A 19,771-nucleotide genomic window follows, 5' to 3' on the forward strand; every position below is an offset into this window, starting at 1 on the left:
CAACATGAGCAAGCCCTTCAGCACAACTTTCCCTGCACTGGCTGCCTATCCCCTATCCCTCTCTTGACGATCAGCCATTATCTGTGCCCTGAATTTTAGGTATAACTACATACCTGTATCTCCTATCAGTAAACCCCTCTTAGTCCCGAATGATTTGAAGGTCATCCAGCTCCAAGTCCCCAATGCGCTCTATAAGAATCTGCAGCAAGATGAATTTCTTCCAGGTATAGCCATCAAGGATATTGGAGGTCTGTCTGTCTTCCCACACCCCACAAGAGGAGTTCTCCACTGTCCTGATGATCATTCCCAATACTCTAACTGTACAATAAGAAAGAAATTTACCTGAAACTTGCCTTAGCCTCTGCCTCTCGAGCTAAAGCTCTAACTTCCCACTCTAAACTTGGGTCAGTCCCACAATGGCCGCTCCGTTTAAACCTAACTTTGGTTTCCTCAAATTCATGATATATGCCTGGTTCTTATTAATGGAGCAAACCAAGATTTTGCTTCAAATGGGGACTTAGTAAAGTAGTTTACTATGAAAGAAAATGTTAAAGAAAAGGTCAGTGGTATCTTGATTGACACTCTCCCTGAAACGTCAATGCATTTTCCCAGGCTATAAGACAATGTCACACACACAAGAGGATTTAACCTCATTGAAAAATTAACAAAAGATGCAGAACCCAGTCGAGCCGTGACCAGTCCTAGTTGGAAGGGAGAGTGGAGGAGATGTAGTGGTGCAAGGTTACCGGGAACATGGCAAGGAGAAAAGGTTGAGCTTACATGGCATTGTAATGTGCTGACACCACCCAGCAAGTCAGAGCAGAGCGAATGGGACTTTGGGGAGGTAGTGATGATCTGGGAATGATTCTGTGACAGTTGAAGAGAAAAATTCATGTTGAATTTTTTTTTCCATAATGAGCAACATTCAAGAGAGTAGTAAAGATTTCAAGACTGAAAATGTATCTGCTGTAAACTCAGCATGAAGTGTAATGTTCGAATGAGAGGCAAGGCGAGCTAGCATTAAGTGTCAAGATGATGCTATTCCCGACAATAACTGGTAAAGTTATAATTTCAACACAGCTGTTCTGTGAAGAACACAATGGATGCAAAAATCTGAGGGTTGTAAATAAGTTAACTTTTTTTAAAAAAGCACAATGCAGTGTGACATTGTTTCTTAATGCTGCCATTCCTCAATTGTTAGTGCAGCAAACTCAGGATTCAACTAAAGAACTCCTGTCATTTTTCATTTTGCTAGATAAATTGCCTGCTGCCATTTGAATTCCTTGGGGAGTGAAATTGGTCCTTGGCAGAAGCACAAGGCAGCCAACATTGAATTGGAACTCTGTTTAATACCCTGCCTAATTTTCTTTTCCGGCTGCTGAACACTTTCGCCCTTTGTGTAACTTTACAATGTAGCTATTCTTAAATAGGTCTAGGAGTACTAAAAATAAACGTCACTTTTATTGTAAAATATTACACAGCTGATTTCTGGCACATTTTAATTCAGTGGTTATGCAAATACCTTCTATAGGAAATTGGTTTGGGCATAGTGAGGTGGGCAGTGGGGAGGAAATTTTTTTTCAAAAACAAGTAGAGTTGAGTACAGTTTGTGCCAAACTTGTTGACTGAGCTTGATGTGAGAATAACACATGGAGTATTTACTTAATTTAAAAATGATCAAGTGCTCCATAACTTGAGACCTGAAGCATTGAAATGGTAGTAAAACAATATGAAAATGCAGATTATGGAATTGGGCACTGAAAAGAAAATACTGAAAAACATCAGACTGGCTCTGATGAAGGGTCACAGGCCCAAAGTATTAACCGGCTCTTTTCCCAGATACTTCCTGACCTGCAGAGTGTTTTCAGCATGTTCTGTTATTTATTTTAAATAGTCAGTGTTGTCATCAGGTTTAGGTCTGTGACCCGATCTAGGCTCTTAAATCTGAAATGTCTCCCATTTTTTTTCCCCAGACCATTGTGTTACATTATTCTCTGATTTTTAAGTAAGTGACGTGTGCGGAGTATTTACTCGAAGGGTAAGAAGGGTCTGTTCTGCGCTGTTTCTCTTAAAAAAAAGAAATATTCCTTGAGTTTTCTTTTGAAGTTTGGCTCATGTCTTTAAGAGAAAAAAAATTTGCATTCACATAGCATTTTTTCAAGGCTTCAGTGTCGCAATGAAATGAGCTCTGTTGTAATATAGGATGTGTACTGTACAATTTATGCACAGACACCAAAGAATAATATTTGAAGTTTGACTAGAAGATTCTTAATAGACACGAGAGACTGCAGATACTGTAATCTGCAACAAGTGAAGTGCTGGAGGAGCCCAGCTGTCGGGCAATGTCTGTAGACGCTGGGAATAGTTGCTGTTTCTGTTCAAGACCTCACATCAAAACTTATTCAAAGTCAGCTTTCCTTGAAGGCGCACTGCAGTGGGGTAGTAAAATGGAGACCTGTTCTATTTTTAATGAACTTCAGTGAACGATCAGGATATCAGGGATACCTACCTTACTCGACTGCCTGGGTGGTGTATTGACAACCGTAAGTGAATTTTGAGGCTTCAGTTTAATGCCACATCAGGATTGCACTTGAACCTCTGTGTGGGTCCTCTGCTTTACACCGGTGCGTTAGCGTGGCTTCCTGTGCTCACCACTATCCTGAAGGTTCGATGGATTTTGTGACCAGGTTGTAGTACACTAATTTCCTGAAAGGGGGTCACAGGTGGTAGTACTTTAAGAGTAATTAGCCCCCCCATGAATTATTCACTGACTTGATGGCAAAGCAGCATTTATCTCGACCAATTTGAGATGGAAAATATTACTTATTTATCTAACAGAGATGGAAAATATTATTTATTTATCTAGTGGATTTGGAAAGAAAGCATTTAGAATATTGATGTATAACAACATAAGACTTCCAAGCATCCTAGTATTTTTTTCCCTTTCATTAAACACAAATGAGAAAGTTTATTTTAAGGTATATTTGTTTAACTTGTATTTACATGTATGGCAGTAAATATCTAAAGATTTGCAGCTACCAGTGCTGTACAGCTAATGGAATTCTGTATGGATAGTGTTTTCTGAGAATTCCAGGAAAGGTTCACTTGGATTTCTCCCAGTTTGAAGAAGGGCTGACTCGAATGCTTGTAAATAAACCCTGGCTTCTGCTCAAGCACAAATCTGTAGAAATGTTGCAGTATTTTAAGATGTAATCTTTGTTTATAAAATAAATTGATTTGTTATTTCTTATTAATAGTTACTTGATAAATTCCCTTAAAACAGTTGAAGATTATCACATCACATTCAACTCAATTGCACTGTGCCACCCATGTCTAATGGATATTTTAAATAGGAGCCAAAATGTTTCTGTTGCATTGATGTTTAAACTTTTTTTCTACTTTAAAAACTTTGGATCAGAATACTTGGCTTTTGTTGTCTTTGGAGCATCATTGAATCTAAATTAGAAGTAGATATTGAATGTGATTAATCTGATCTGGCACTGTGAGCAGTTTTTGGAACAATTTTTAGTGTAATGTTTTTACAATATAAAGGCATGGGTTATAGGATCTTGTTTAGCATTGATTATGACTTGGCTTTTTAAAAGATAAATAGTGCAATCTTTTGTGCTGGTTGCATAATTTTAGAGAATCAGGCCAGCAAGGTCAGTGGAATTGAATAAATGTGCTGGTGGTTAATATAGGAGTACAAATGCAACACATTTTACATGTACAAGTGACAATGAACAGGTCTTGTTTTGACTTGAGGATCGATGGAGCACCAGAGAGAACATGAGGGAATTCAGGAAGTTGAAAATAGAGCAACACACATAAAAATTGCTGGTGAACGCAGCAGCCAGGCAGCATCTCTAGGAAGAGGTACAGTCGGCGTTTTGGGCCGGTAATGCCCCACCTCCCCTTCGTACCCCATCTGTTATTTATTTATTTATTTATTTATTTATTTTTTACACTCTCTCCTTTTTCTCACTATACCCCTTGTCCATCCTCTGGGCTTCCCCCCCTCCCCCTTTCTTTCTCCCTAGGCCTCCTGTCCCATGATCCTCTCATATCACTTTTGCCAATCACCTGTCCAGCTCTTGGCTCCATTCCTCTCCCTCCTGTCTTCTCCTATCATTTTGTATCTCCCGCTCCCCCTCCCACTTTCAAATCTCTTACCATCTCTTCTTTCAGTTTGTCCTGATGAAGGGTCTCGGCCTGAAACATTGACTGTGCCTTTTCCTATAGATGTCTGGCCTGCTGCATTCACCAGCAATTTTTATGTGTGTTGCTTGAAATTCCAGCATCTGCAGATTTTGTCGTGTTTGCGAGATGAAAATGGAATTGTTTTTAAGAGCCTGTTTGATGGTTGTTTTGGTCTTGGCAGGGCAAAAGGGATGTTCCAGTGCTGTGTTCCTATTGACCTTCAAGGGTCTCTGATTAATGACCAATTTAAAATATCGTGTGTCCCTGACTTGATGAAAACCCTTTAAAATTGACAGCATTTCAGAATACTTACGGTCGAGGCCTAGGTGTAACATATGATCTGAAACACAAATCAGCCTGCTATCCTGTTGTTAGTAAGTTTACTCTATAACTCTCTCCAAAGTTCTACCTAACTTGTTTTGTAGTTCCAGCAGCTTCAGTTTTTATTTTGTGTTTCCAACATTCAGAGAAACACTGGAAATACTCTGTAGGTCAGGCAGCAATTGTGGAAAGTAACCTATAGCATTTTAGATTAAAAAGGGTCCCAAACTTGAAACATTAAATCTATTTCTCTTTCGCTAGGTGCTGCCAGACTCGAGTGTTCCGAGTATTTTCTGTTGCTCAGATTTCCAGCCTTCACAATCAGTCTCTCCCATGCTGTAAAATCCCTCCCTCTTGCTCTACCTCTCACTCTGACACTTTTAACAGTATCCTTGGTAATTAGTTATTCATGAAGAATTAATACATCTAATTAGCAGAAACTCCTGACAGACTCTGCTTTATGCTACAATTATACAGGGTACAGGTGAGACTTCACCTGGAGTATTGCATGCAGTTCTGGTCTCCTTACTTGAGGAAAGACATACTAGCGTTGGAGGTTGTGCAGAAGAGATTCGCCATGTTGATTCCAGCGACTGGTGGTGGGGGAGGGATGTTACCCTATGAGGAAAGATTGAGTTGCCTGGGATTATACTCGCTTAAATTCAGTAGAATGTCGGGGGGTCTTATAGAAACATAAAATTATGAAAAGTATAGATAAGATAGAGGCAGGTAAGTTGTTTCCACTGTTAAGTGAAACTAAAACTAGTGAACATAAACTTGAGATTTTGGGGAATACATGTAGGATGGAGAAGAGGAGACACTGCTGTACCTGGGGAGTATTGAATTTTGTGGAATTCTCTGCCTAGCAAATCAGAGAAGCAAGTTATAGAAAAGGGAGGTAGGTGGAGTTGAGCCCACAGCCAGATCAACCGTGATCTTATTGAATGGTTCAGCAGGCTCGACAGGCCAGGTTGCCTAATCTGGCTCCTATTTCTTGTGTTCTTATACAGTATTGCTTTCTGTGTGTTCCTTGATTTAAATTCTGTTGTGCCACACCTCAGTTTGTTCTACATTTACCTGCAGAGGGTACATTTGGTACAAACCAGCTTGGTGACTCCTACCACCAAGTTCAAGAACAACCTCTACTCCTCAACCATCAGGCACTTGAACAAAAGGGGATGGCTGCACTCAGCTTCACTTGCCCCATCTTTGAAATGTACCCACAACCAACAATCCCACATTCATGAACTCTATTTAATGTTGTTATTTATTGCTATTTATTTATATTTGCACAGTTTGTTGTCTTCAGCACTCTGGTTGATATTTCATTGATCTTGTTATAGTTACTAATCTGTAGACTTGTTGAGTAAGTTCACAAGGAAATAAGTTTCAGGGTTGTATATGGTGACATATATGTACTTTAATAAAATTTACTTAAATATTGATATTGGGTGATAAGGAAATGGCTGAGGCATTGGACGACTATTTTCTGTCAGTCTTCACGGTGGAGGACACCTCTAATATGCCAAAGAAGGATGTTATGGATGAAATGAGAGGTGAGGACCTCAATAAAATCACTGTCACTAAAGAGATAGTGATGAGCAAACTAGAGGGCCTGAAGGTAGATAAGTCCCCTGGTCCTGATGGGATGTATCCCAGGGTGCTGAAGGAATTGGTGGAGGTTATAGTAGATGTGTTGGTAAACATTTATCAAAACTCTCTAGACTCTGGGCAGGTCCCAGTGGATTGGAAGACAACAAATGTCACGCCACTTTTTAATAAAGGAAGTAGGCGAAAGACGGGCAACTATAGGCCAGTTAGCTTAACATCTGTAGTCGGGAAAATGCTTGAAGCTGTCATTAAGGAAGAAATAGCGAAACATTTAGAAAGGAGTGGTTCCATTAGACAGACGCAGTATGTATTCAGAAAGGACAGGTCCTGTTTAACAAACTTAGTGGAGTTCTTTGAGGACATGATGAGTGCAGTGGATAGAGGGGAACGGGTGGATGTCATATACATGGATTTCCAGAAGGTGTTCAATAAGGTGCCGCACAAGAGACTTGTAAATAATCGGATGCATGGAGTTGGAAGAAGTAAATTGGTATGGATAGTGGATTGGTTAACCGATAGAAAGCAGAGAGTTGGTATAAAAGTGTTTCTCCAGTTGGCAGTCAGTGGCAGGGGTTGGTGCTGGGTCCGCAGCTGTTTACTATTTACACTGATGATTTGGAAGAGGGGACTGAGTGTAGCGTAGCAAAATTTGCTGATGACACTAAACTGAGTGGAAAAGCAAATTGTACAGAGGATGTCGAGAGTCTGCAGAGGGATATAGATAGGTTAAGTGAGTGGGCCAAGGTCTGGCAGATGGAATACAACGTTGGTAAATGCGAGATCATCCACTTTGGAAGGGATAATAGAAGAGAAGCATATCACTTAAATGGTGAAAGATTGCAGCATGCTGTTGTGCTGAAAGACTTGGGAGTGCTTGTTCATGAATCGCAAAAAGTTGGCTTGTGGGTACAACAGGTTATTAAGAAGGCAAATGGAATGTTGGCCTTCATTGCTAGAGGGATTGAATTTAAGAGCAGGGAGGTCATGCTGCAACTATACAGGGTACTTGTGAGGCTGCACCTGGAGTACTGTGTGCAGTTCTGGTCTCCATACTTGAGGAAAGATATACTGGCTTTGGAGGCAGTGCAGAGGAGGTTCACCAGGTTGATTCCAGGGATGGATTAATTTATGAGGATTGAGTCGCCTGGGACTATACTTTCTGGTGTTCAGAAGAACAAGAGGGGATCTTATAGCAACATACAAAATTTTGAAAGGGATAGATAGGATGGAAGTAGGAAAGTTGTTTCCATTGGTAAGTGAGACTAGAACTAGGGGACATTGCCTTAAGATTCAGGGGAGAAGATTTAGGATGGAGATGAGGAGAAACCGTTTTTCCCAGATAGTGGCGAATCTGTGGAATTCTCTGCCCAGGGAGGCAGTTGAGGCTTCCTTACTGAATGTATTTAAGAAACAATTAGATAGGTTCTTGCATAGTAAGGGAATTAAGGGTCATGGGGAAAAGGCAGGTAAATGGAGCTGAGGTTACAGACAGATCAGCCATGATCTTATTGAATGGTGGGGCAGACTCGATGGGCCGGATGGCCTACTCCTGCTCCTATTTCTTAAGTTCTTAAACTTGAAATTTTGTCTTAGCACCAGGAAGATATGTTCCCACTGGTTTTGTTTTAGTGTTTTGATGCAAGGAGGGAAAGTGATCAAATTATTGTTAATACAGGGACACCACAATAAAGTGCCAAATACAGTGTTACAGTTACAGAGAATGTGCAGTTCAGGTGGACAAGGTGCAAAATCATAACAAGGTAGATTGTGTCACTTGTCCTGTTTCCTATGTTCTTATATAATATTGCTTTCTGTGTGTGCCTTGCTTTAAATTCTGAGGCCCGATGTCTGCAAGTCTTGCCGGGGACCTGATGTCTAAGAGTCTGTGACCAAGGACTGGAGCCCCAGGAGCAGCCTGTCCTGGGATTAGAGGCCTGTCTGTGTGTGAGTCTCTGGGTAGGAGTTCAGGAATGGGCTTTCATTTGCTGTTTTGTTTCATTGCTGTTGTTGCTCTGTGTAATTTTGCTGAATGTTGTGAGCATTCTGTGTTGGCTTGGAATGTGTGACGATACTTGTGGACCGTTCCCAGCACATCCTGGTGGTTGGTTGTTAACGAAAATGACGAGGTTTGCTGTATATTTTGATGTATGTGTGATTAAATCTGAGAGAGTCAATCCATTTTGTACTAGGGAACTGTTCAATAGTCATTGAACAGTTTAAAAACTGTCTTTGAGACTGGTGGTATGTGCTTTCAAGCTTTTGTATCTTTAGCCCATTGTAGGATGGGGAAGAAGAGAGAATGGATAGGGTCTTTGATTATGCTGGCTGCTTTACGAAGGCAGCAACAAGCACAGATGGAGTTCACAGATGTGAGGCTGGCTGCTGAAGTGTGCTGAGCTGTGTGCATGACTCTCTGCAGTTTCCATACTCGCCCATCTTGTGTCCAGATAGGATGCTTTCTATGGTGCATCAGTAGCAGTGTTTGACATTTCTACCCTGTGTGAAAATTTTTGGCTGGCAACTATATCTATGCCTCTCATAATCTTAATTACTTCTATTAGTTCTTCTCCGCACCCCACACCTCAGCCTCAGACCTTTTGGAGAAAACAATTCAAGTTTAGACAACTTCTCCCCATAGCTTGGACACTCTAATCCAGGCAGCATCCTGCCAAATCTCTTTGGCACCTTCTCCCAAGTCGTCCATGTCCTTGCTGTAATGGAGCAACCAGAATTGCACACAACTGGACCAAGAAAAGGCTATCACAAATATAATGCTGGTGGTCCAGGATTTCATCCTGAGGCAGGAACCTGCAATTGAATGTAACTGCTCTTTAGCGAACGGACTTCAATAATGCAGTGCAAATTACTGGATGGAAAGCTGAAATTTGACTTTTTGACCACAAGTCATTCAGGCACTGGTCAGCTGAGAATGTCCTGGAGGGTTTGTTGGAGAACTCCCAAATAGGCACCAAAACCCCAGTAGGTGAGAATGGCCCACCCTATCATGCCCTTCCTGCACAGCCAGGATATCAGTCCCACTGCACATTGTCCAGGTGACGATGGCACAAATGAGACTCTTGTGCACTTCCTTGTAAACTGTGTATAATGGGGAGCTATGGTCTCTGCTGTACCGAGATGACTGTCAACTGCTGCTGAAAGATTAACTCAGTGAATGATGCACTTTGTCTGCCTGGCTTTTACCATGCACCATGTTGCAGACTGGCTTAATCCAAGGTGCAGGAGTTTTATTTATTTATTTATCCATCTGTCCATCACAGAACAGACCTTCCGGCCCGATGAGCTGCACCACCCAGTGGATCACCCATTTAACCCTCGCCTAATCACAGGACAATTTACAATGACCATTTAACTGTGGGAGGAAACAAACACGCAGGGGAAGCTCACCCCTTCACGGTGAGCTCAGACAAACTCCTTACAGATGGCGCCGGAATTGAACGCCAAGCTCTGATGCCCCCATCTGTAATAGTGTGGTGCTAACCACCCTCACTACCGTGGTTGAAGGGTACACTGAAACTGGCGCTCCTGTCTCCAAAATGCTGTGGGCACTGACTACAGTGTCGGGTCCTGCATCAGGTGAACATTGATGGATTGGCCTGTGCATAATAACCCTCAAACTTGATGCTGCCGGACTATTTGCGGCAGAAAAAAATAGGCTCCGTTGACATATAAAGTGAGCATTCCAATAGAATATAAAAAATATGCATATTTTAAAGGGGGGGGAGAACTGGAGAAAACCTTTGCTAGAGCCAAATGTGCTTGCTATATCTTGCTACTTCACACTCTTACCCTGAAAGGTTACAAAGTTTCTTTTCCCCGTCATTCAGTAAAATATTGGAATCACAGTAAGATCTATGTGCTAGATTTTGGGTGGGTAATTGTGTCATGTAACAGGGTATTTGAATTTACACCTCAAGGCACTGAATGCCTGTTAAACTTCTGGATTAAAATCATTAACAACAAATCAAGGTGTTTTTTTTGAATAATCAATAGCAATTTTGCAGATGCTGGAAATCCTAAGCAACACACACACAATGCTGCAGGAACTCGGCAGGTCAGAGAGCATCCATGGATATTAGCAAACAATCAGTGTTTCAGACCAAGACCCTTCTTCGGGACTGGAAAGGAAGGCAGAAGATGCCAGAGTAAAAAGGTGGGGTGGAAGGGAAGGAGGATAGCTTGAAGGTGATGGGCACCTGCTCCCTCATCTCCTTTCAGGGTCCCACACAGTCTTTCCAGGTGAGGCAGCACTTGACATGCAAATCTGCTGGGGTTGTCTGTTGTGTCCGGCGCTCCAGATGTGGTCTCCTTCATTGGTGGGACCCTTCATAAAATGGGGTACCGCTTCGTCGAGCACCTCTGTTCCATCTGCCAAAAGTGGAACTGCCTGGTGGCCAAGCATTTTAATTCCCATTCCTTTCCTGACGTGTCCGTCCGTGGCCTTCTCTTTTGCCATGATGAGGCCAGTCTCGGAGTGGAGGAGCAACATGTTATTCTATCTGGATAGCCTCCAACTTCATGGCATGAATGGTGATTTCTCCTTCCGGTAACGAAAATTTTCTTCTATTCCCCACTCCGGCCTCTTACCTCTTCTTACCTGCCTGTCACCTTCCCCTGGGCTCCCTCCTCCATACTTGTCTTTCTCCTCTAGTCCACTCTCCTCTCCTACCAGATTCCTTCCTCTCCAGCCTTTACCTTTCCTTCCCATCCGGCTTCACCTATCACCTTCTAGCTATTCTCTTTCCCCTCCCCCCCACCATCTTTTTTTATTCCAGCATCTTTCCCCTTCTTTTCCAGTCCTGAAGAAAAGTCTCGGCCGAAACGTTGATTGTTCTTTTCTGTAGATGTTGCCTGACCTGCTGAGTTCCTCAAGCATCTTGTGTGTGTTGCTTGTTTTGTGTTTGTTTACAAAGATGGTGCAAATTTATTACTGTGATTGATTCAGAAACTGAATGTGATGCTCAGTATCTTCCAGGTTATGTATTTTGCTTTTCCTCCTGTTTTACTATATTTTAAAGCTAGCTATTTTATTTCTGACAGGTGTGAATTCCTTCCTGGTCTACATGGCATACAAGGATTTATATCAAATGTCAAATGCTGAGGTAAAAAAAACTAGTAAATTCTGCTGTCATCTGCTGCGTTCTGTTCAATGTCCAGAATAATGTTCACACAACTGTTTCATGTTAGGGCACAGGCTTGGAGTTAGCAAAGGTGGTTTAAGTTCTGTAAATCCTACATTTTACTGAGGTTGTGTAGCTGAGGATTGCTTATAGAGCATTGACCGTTCCAGGAAGGCTTGCATACTCAAGTTCCAGTCTAGCTGGGTCTAATGGAAGGAGTACAGATTCAGTTCTGAAGTGTTGCCCTCACACTATTTTGGCACATGTTCTCTTCCCTCTATCCTTCTCTGAGAGGTTCTCCTAGATTATTTAGTTCTCCATTTTTCTCTATTTTGTTGATTTATGAATAACATCCTGAAGTTGATTTTTGTTCATAAGTCAGAAAATATGGAAAAATCACTTGATGTAGTTGTAGTGAATGTCATGAAAAAGCACATAATTTCGATAAGAATGAATAATTACTCAAAGTGGGCTGAGAGAAGAAACTAATTCTACTGTTTATAGAAACAAGCATTTGTACCCACACCACCCCTCTCTGACCTTTCGCCTCGCCACCCCACCCCTCACCCGTACATGAATACAGCCGACCTAGACAGCGTTACTCCAGAGCCAAGGTACAAAACAGTACCAACAGTCACACACAGCACAAAACAGACAGAACAAACGAGATAGCAAACACATGTAAGATATCAATAAAATATAGCCACGCAACAAAATATATAGTCCAGACCCTGAGTCCACGAATGCCACAGAAATCTCAAGTCGACCATAGTACAGGTCGTCTTCTGCTGAGCACACACTGGAGGAACAGCACCGACTCCAGTGGAGTTCACTGACTCCAGTGTGGACACTGTACCACACCGACTCCAGTGTGGACACTGCCCCACACCACCCCCAGTGAAGTGCACTGGCTCCAGTGTGGACACCGCCACACCACCCCCAGTGGGGTTCAGTGGCTCCAGCCTGGACGCTGTGCCACACCACCCCCAGTGGAGTGCACTGGCTCCAGCGTGGACACTGCCACACTGTCCCAGTGGAGTGCACCGACTCCAGTGTGAACACTGCCACACCACTCCCAGTGGAGAGCACTGGCCCTAGTGCCATTCTCCTGGAGGCTGCAATCAGCTGACAACATGTATTGGACTTTTAAATTTAATAAAGTTATGGAAGCTTCTTGAAGATACACAAGCTCTGTCGAAGGTTCCCCGTCTGAATAGTGGAGAGTTACAGACAGGAAGGTGTTGTTAACTGTCAGTCAGATACAGCCAAATAGCATGCCTCGGGTGCCTTTGTACATTTGGAAATGTTTGAGTTTAATAAGGAGAACTCAGCAATACATGATGAGCTCTGGCACTTGATTACATTTAATGCTGTTGAACTAAAAAAACTTTACTTTGTAAATGGGTTTTAAAATGTGCAGGTGTATTTACACACCTGGTTTTAACTAAATTGATTTTTTTTTGTTTTAATTGGTTTCATTCAGCTGGTGGTAGTAACTGAATAAGAACATAAAACATTTCACGTGGGGTTTTTATTCACAGTTTGGAAGCTTTGGGAAAGCCCATCCACCCTGCAGTTTCTAACTGCAATTGTCCTGTGCTCTTAGAAATACGGCTTGACAAGCAGAGGAAAATTAGGAGCAGGTCTTAACATTTTCTCACCTATTTGTGACCCAATTTTAATTTCCACTGTGCAGAGCTAGCACTGTGGAAGAAAGAGGAGGCAATTTGGCCCTCACTCCTGCAACATTCAATAAGATCGTGGCTACTTATTTACCTTAGTACCTTTGTCCTTCACTGATCCCACATTCCATAAACCACCCCCCTTAATATCTAAAAAAAACTTATTAATATCTGTCTTGATTGTATTGAACAACTGAACCTCTACTGCCTTCTGGGTACGATAGTTGAGAAGCGTAGATAGGGATAAATGTTTCTTCATTTCCATTCAGTCATAGCCCTGACATATAAGGCAGGCAGTAATTTGAGGGGTGATTGTGTGTGCCCAGCTGTTGTGCAAGTAAGCTCAAGACGATGGGTTGTTTTATTGTAGCTGACCCAGTTGCAAGGGTGAATCTGCTCCATTTAAAGATATAGCATTCAGTTAATGTTAGAGAGGAGTAGTGGCCCCAAGGCAGAACAGATGGCTTTCGTTTTGTTGCTATTGATGTTTGGACCAGATTTGATTGGTTAATGTAAGTTATAAAATCAAGGTGTGAGAGAATAAGGGAGTGAGATGCAAGGCTGAAGTAAAACCTGTGGTTTGTAAGAATGCCATGAACTGCCTTCATGGTAGTAAGTGGCGGCTCAGTGTGAAGGTCTTTGCCACGTGCCTGAATTGTTTGTTCAATTGTTTCTTTCCCCATTTGCTTTGCAGCTCTATGACATCTGTAAGTATGTGGGTGACCTTGGAGCAATAATGCAAGTTCACGCAGAGAATGGTGACATCATTGCCCAGGTCAGTGCATTCACATCTAGCACTTTCATTCTTTCTGTGTCCTTCCTCCTATGTTTGATTACATTAGATGTTACATAAGTGTAGCATGCCTGAGATATAATGATGGCTTTGTAACTTCACCACATTCTACGCCTTGTTTAGGTACACTGTAGACTAATCGCTATTAATTGTCCTACATGACTAGAAAAAGTAGAAGGGAGTATGACAGATTTTTGTTATGAGCTGTCGAGCCATTCCATGTCCGGGTTTCGAGTTGTATTTTCCTGGTCAGCTGAAATCATACATCAGGTCTAAAGCTACCTGTTGCTGTTTATCTCTACAGGAACAAAGACTCTTGCTGGAGATGGGGATCAGTGGCCCAGAGGGACACGTGCTTAGTCGACCAGAGGAGGTGATGAGCTGAGCTGCTTTTGTTTCTTCCAGCATTACAATGGTTGTGTGTGTGAGTGGCAGGAAATAAGTTTGTGTTTATTCACCTTGGCTAAGTTGTTGCTTGACATCCCCAGTACTTAACCAAAATGGACTATGCTTTAAACAGAAATGTCCTTAAATAGCATGGGAAGGGAATTAGTCAGAGGAGGATAAGAGATTTTATTACCGTAGCTACTTCAGTTCAATTCACCTTCACTATAACAGTTACTCGAACTAGTTTATAGAGAAATACCAGAGAAGGTATGTTAATGGTGAGTTTGCACTGCCTGTTGTTTGCTGCTATAATGGCCATAATTACAAGGCTCAACTCTTTCACACAATTTTATACAGACCAAATAACTTTGTAAGACCAGAAAACACTTTTCCTCAGCTGGCTTTGGTCCCCAAGCTGTCTTGTACTGCTTTCTTTCCAAAGCTGGGTAAGATGTCGCGAATGCTGTTGTCTTTGCCTGTCAGAAGGAGCTCATGGTATACTGAGCAGCTTGACCCCGGACTGATAGAGTTAAATGTGCAGTTGCTCAGACATTATCAGGCTCTTCAGTTCACTAACCAGCTCAGTTGCTTGGCAACCCTTCCTATTGTTTGAATACAAACACAACAGGTTGAAGTATTGGGGATTGTGCTAATCTGCCACATCTGGGCTTTCAGTTGTTGTGTACAACATAATTGCCATAATGGCAGCTCTACAGAATGAAACATACATTTAATGCAACAGTTTAAGGCTGGATTTCATCTTGTGGAACCCCCTGTTTATACCTGCCTTACAAATAACAAGAAAAATGATTGTAATCCTCTGAATTGCATTGCTTTGAATTCCCATGTATTTCTGTAGCATCTCTGGCAACTTACTGTTGAATGTGCCATGTGTAACACGAGCCAGGCAGCCTTTTAAAATAAAGGTTTTCTGTAAAAGTCTGCTCTTATAAAAGGTTCCACTGAGACATTTATGAATGAAGATCTGGTAAGGTTTTATCAAACCATTTACCGAAAAAGATAAGTTTAATCAAAGTGCTTGATGCACTAATTGGAAATAACAAAATTCTAATAAAGAGCGTTAACTTTGATTGGGTATTTACAGCTAAATTTTCGTCTGGCATAGGAGGGATCTATTGTAGCCTGTGAGTATATGATGACTCATAGGGTGAATGTTCCAACAAGTGTTAAATATTAAAGAGCACACAAATTAGATTCTTTAGAAACTGGAGAAAAATACTGATACTCAATTTTTAATGATCCGAATAGAACCTAATAGAATATAAGTTATCTTGCTATAGGCTACCTAAAAGACATGAACAAAAAGCATATTTAATAAAACATAATTAATTGAATTCAATCTGGGAAAGCGGGAATTTAGAAACTTAAATTAGTGCAGAAGCTTTCAGGAAGAGAAAACCAGAGGTCCATGAACCAGTCCTCATTAGGGGTTCAGAGGTGGAGAGGGACAAATTCTTCAATGTTATCGTTTCTGAGGATCTGTCTTGGGTCCAGCACGTAAGTGCCATTGTGGAAGCATGGTAGTGCCTCTATTTTCTTAGAAGTTTGCAAAGATTTGGCATGTCACCTAAAACTTTGACAAACTTGTATCCATGTGTGGTGGAGAGTATATTAACTGATTACATCATGACATGATATGGAAACACCATACCAGGTTATGTATGGAAATTCCCTTGTATGGAAACTCCTGCAAAAAGTAGTAGATATGGTCAAGTCCAAGTGTGGTAAAGCCCTCCCCAGCAGTGAGCACATCTACACGGAGTGCTGTCGCAGGAAAGCAGCTTCCGTCCTTGAGGGCTCCCAACATCCAGGCTATACTCTCTTCTTACTGCTGCTATTTGTAAGATGTTATAGGAGCCGTAGAACTCACATGACCAGGTTCAGGAACAATTATTACCCCTCAACCATCAGGGTCCTGAACCAGAGAGGTTCAAGTCCAGTTCACTCAACGTCACCCACCCCATCACGGAACTGTTTGCACAACCTATGGACTCACTTTCAAGACCTCTTCATCTCATGTTCTTGATACTTATTGTTTATTTACTTGTTATTATTATTTTACTTTCTTTTTGTATTTACAGTTTTGTTTTTATTTTTTGTACATCGGCTGTTGTTGTCCTACCTGTTGGGTGTGGTCTGTTATTCACTCTATTGTCTTTCTTGTATTTATCGTGATTGCCCACAAGAAAATGAATCTCATGGTTGTATATGGTGGCATCTTTGTACTGTACTTTGGTAATAAATTTGCTTTGAACTTTCATTTGAACTGAATGCACGTGTATAAAAATATCCTGCATTTGCATGAAATTGGCTAGAATTGGCTTGGGTAAACTACATGGTAGTACAACCAAGTGGAAACAACAGAACAAGATGAATAAAGGATTAAAGCAAGTCATTTCAAGAAGCAGGAATTAAAGTAAATTGTGGAATAAAACTGTCTATTTTCATTTAATCAACAATTGTTGATAAGATGTAAAACTAATGCAACAGATAAAGGAGCTGGAAGAACTCAGCAGGTCAGGCAGTGTCTGTGGAGGGAAATGGACAGACGTTGTTTCAGGTTGAGGCTCTTCATTTGTCGTATAGATGCTACCTGACTTGAATTCATTGAGCTCCTTTGTGTGTTGCCCCAGATTTCCAGCATCTGCAGTTCAATGAGTCTCCAAATGTTAAAACAAAGTAAAATTGGTGATATGAGGAAAAGGAGGCAAAGTAGGATATCTGCAAAGGTATAAAAGTAAGAGATTCAAAGTCCAAAGTGAATTTATTATTAATGTACATACATGTCACCATATACAACCCTGAGATTCATTTTCTTGTGGGCATACTCAACAAATCTATAGCAGATCTATAACAGCATCAGTGAAAGATCAACCAGAGTGCAGAAGGCAAACTGTGGAAATTCAAATATAAATAAAGAGCAATAAGTAATGGGAACATGAGAAAATGAGATAATGAGTCTTAAGAGTAAGTTGATTGGTTGTTGGAACGTTTCAATGACAGGGCAAGTGAAGTTGAGTGTAATTCTCCTCTTTTGTTCAAGAGCCCAATGGTTGAGGGGTAGTAACTGTTCTTGAACCTGGTGGTGTGAGTCCTGAGGCTCTTGTACCTTCTACCTGATGGCAACAGCAAGAACAGAGCATGACCTGGGTGATGGGGATCCTATGACAGCATGTCATGTAGGTGTATTCAGTGGTTGAGATGGCTTTATCCACAATGGATTGGACCATATTGAGGATTTTCTGTGCAACGGTATTGCTGTTTTCAGACCAGGCTGTGATGTCAATATATTATCCACTACACATCTGTGGAAGTTTTTCAGTTTTAGATGTCATGCAGAATTTCCGCAAACTTATTAAACTTAACGTTATTTAAAACTAATTGTTAATTTAGTAATCTTGTGTAGTAGCATCAATGTTAACAAATCATCTTAGCCTCTTTAAACAGAGGGAATAAGTCTAGTTCACCCAGACAGTGGAAATTTCTATGCACCTGTCAACAGACTGGTGGTTAATTTTTTAAGTAAAATGCGGAAGGTACTGTTGTTTAATTACTTAGTGCTTCTCAGAACACCACTGGGATCAAAATGAGTCCTTCAGTGAACCACCCTGCCTCGTTTAGAGTTCTCTTCACTATTTCAACAATATTATTGCAACCTTTTCCCCTGGGTTCTCTCCTATTGGTTCTTGATTTTCATTGATTTCACAGGTGAATTGTACATTATTTTTTTAAAGCAAAAATGCTTGCTCCTTCAGTCAGCTAAATTGGTTAAACTCCCAGGTTAATCCACAGCCAGTGTTGAGTTAATTGTTTCAAGTGCCATGAGTGCCTTGTGTGGATTAGAGAAGGGAAAATCTGCCAGGACTTTTTTGGGTTGGAATGCTTTTTGGAGCTAGAACTCGCACACAGAGAATCGTCAGATGACCGGTGCAAGGGGCTGACTATCCGACCGTAACACAGAGATGGATCAATAGAGCATTGAGAGAAAGCTGATGCAGAAAGAGCCTCACTTCTCTAAAAACAAGGGAGAATATCTAAAGGAAAAGGATCAAAATTGTCTTTTTGATGCAGTGACGATATAAATTGAATAACCTTTCAATGAATTTTTTTTAGAAGGCAGCAGGACCCAAGGTTTAAAGTTTGAATTCAGCCCTGATAAAGATTTGAGTTTGTAGGAAGCTCATCAGTTAGGAATGCCTTCCCAGTGCCAGGGGTGATATCATGCATCATATGATGTACAAGGAAAAAAATAAGTGGCAGCCTTTATTCTGCAGTGCATGTTTATTTAGGCACTTTTACTTGCATGTGCACACAAGGCCGAGGCACCAAGCAGCTGGACACCACTTGCGGCCAGTGAGTGTCTGGTTGGAGTGGCTGTCAGGCACAGCAGTGAAGTAGCCTCTCCTACCTGAGAACACTGTCAATAGAGGTGGAAATAGGTCATTCGGGCCTTTATTGCTGCTTCACCATCCACCAAAAGTCATGGCTGATCTTTTGCCCCATAGCATCTCCCTATGCTAACTGTCCATTCTGAGATCCCCTCAGTATCAAAACATCTGCTAAGTTGTTGGCGAGACATTGAAGGCTGAATAGCCTCTTCCTGTGCTGTACAGTTCTGTGTTCTGTCTTGAATATCTTGTGCAGAGAATTCCAAGGATCCTTTTCCCTCTGGGTGAAGAAATCAAAGTTGACTTCTCAAGAACAAGGCACAGCAGTGCCTCCTCCTCTTACAAAATTGAAGCAAGCAAGGCTCCCCCCTCCCCCAACCATCTTAACTGTGTTTTACAGAAGCACCATTGAGAACATCTTGACATGTTGCATCTCCAACTGGTATGGGGGCAGTCTAACATTGGACCAGAAGTTCCTGCAAATAACTGAGAGAACAGCTGAGAGGATCACAGGGGTCTGTCCGTTCCATCCATCAGGGACACTCATCAGGAGCGCTGCGTACGCAGGACCCTTAGTATTATTATGGAATCCACCCAGCATCCTCTTTGACTTTCTACCATCAGGCAAGAGACTATGATGCATAAAAACAAGAACAGTCAGGTTACAAAACAGTTTCTTTCCCCCAGGCCATTAGGCTTCTGAACTCCCTGCTACATAGTATTCAAAGTGTCGCTGGTTAATCTGTTCCTAAGAATATTTAATATTAATGCACTTTAGTTTGTTATTTATGTGTGCTTCATCTGTTGTTTTTATCTTTACCTTCATAAGTTATCATGTGTTATGTGTGTTATATGTTTTACATCCTGGTTCAGAGAAACCTGGTCTCATTTCGATACCATATAGTTAAATGACAATAGACATGACCTGACTTTGAGACCACAAACCTTGGTTTTCTGTACATCCCATCCAGAGGGAAGCATCAGCCTTGCATTAACCTTGCCAAGCCCCGTAAGAAGCATTCAGTTCCAGTAAGAACCAGATTTCAATGATGCAGATGCTGGCTGTGGTTCCCCGGCTGGCTGCTAGACCAAGTACTCTGCTGAGATCTTGCTAACGATCCCACGTTTGGTCAGGCTTGATTGTGGTTGCTATAGAATTTGGGAACACATTAATATATGTGAGCAAAGAAATAATCAAACAGATACAGAGGGTGGTTGTTTTCTGTTTGA

The 19,771-nt window shown here is 41.5% G+C and overlaps 1 protein-coding gene across 3 annotated transcripts in view; it reads left to right on the forward strand.

The window, feature by feature from the left end:
* The window catches only part of LOC134349410 (dihydropyrimidinase-related protein 3-like), a 226,137-nt gene that overhangs the window by 125,467 nt on the left and 80,899 nt on the right, over window positions 1-19,771 (forward strand). For all 3 annotated transcript variants that reach the window (XM_063053672.1, XM_063053674.1, XM_063053675.1), the window contains exons 5-7: window positions 11,191-11,252; window positions 13,647-13,727; window positions 14,050-14,118. In XM_063053672.1, the coding sequence (XP_062909742.1) occupies window positions 11,191-11,252; window positions 13,647-13,727; window positions 14,050-14,118 (212 nt within the window). The remainder of the gene's footprint in view (window positions 1-11,190; window positions 11,253-13,646; window positions 13,728-14,049; window positions 14,119-19,771) is intronic.

The sequence above is a fragment of the Mobula hypostoma genome, chromosome 7 (assembly GCF_963921235.1).
Source record: "Mobula hypostoma chromosome 7, sMobHyp1.1, whole genome shotgun sequence".
Lineage (NCBI taxonomy): Eukaryota > Metazoa > Chordata > Chondrichthyes > Myliobatiformes > Myliobatidae > Mobula > Mobula hypostoma.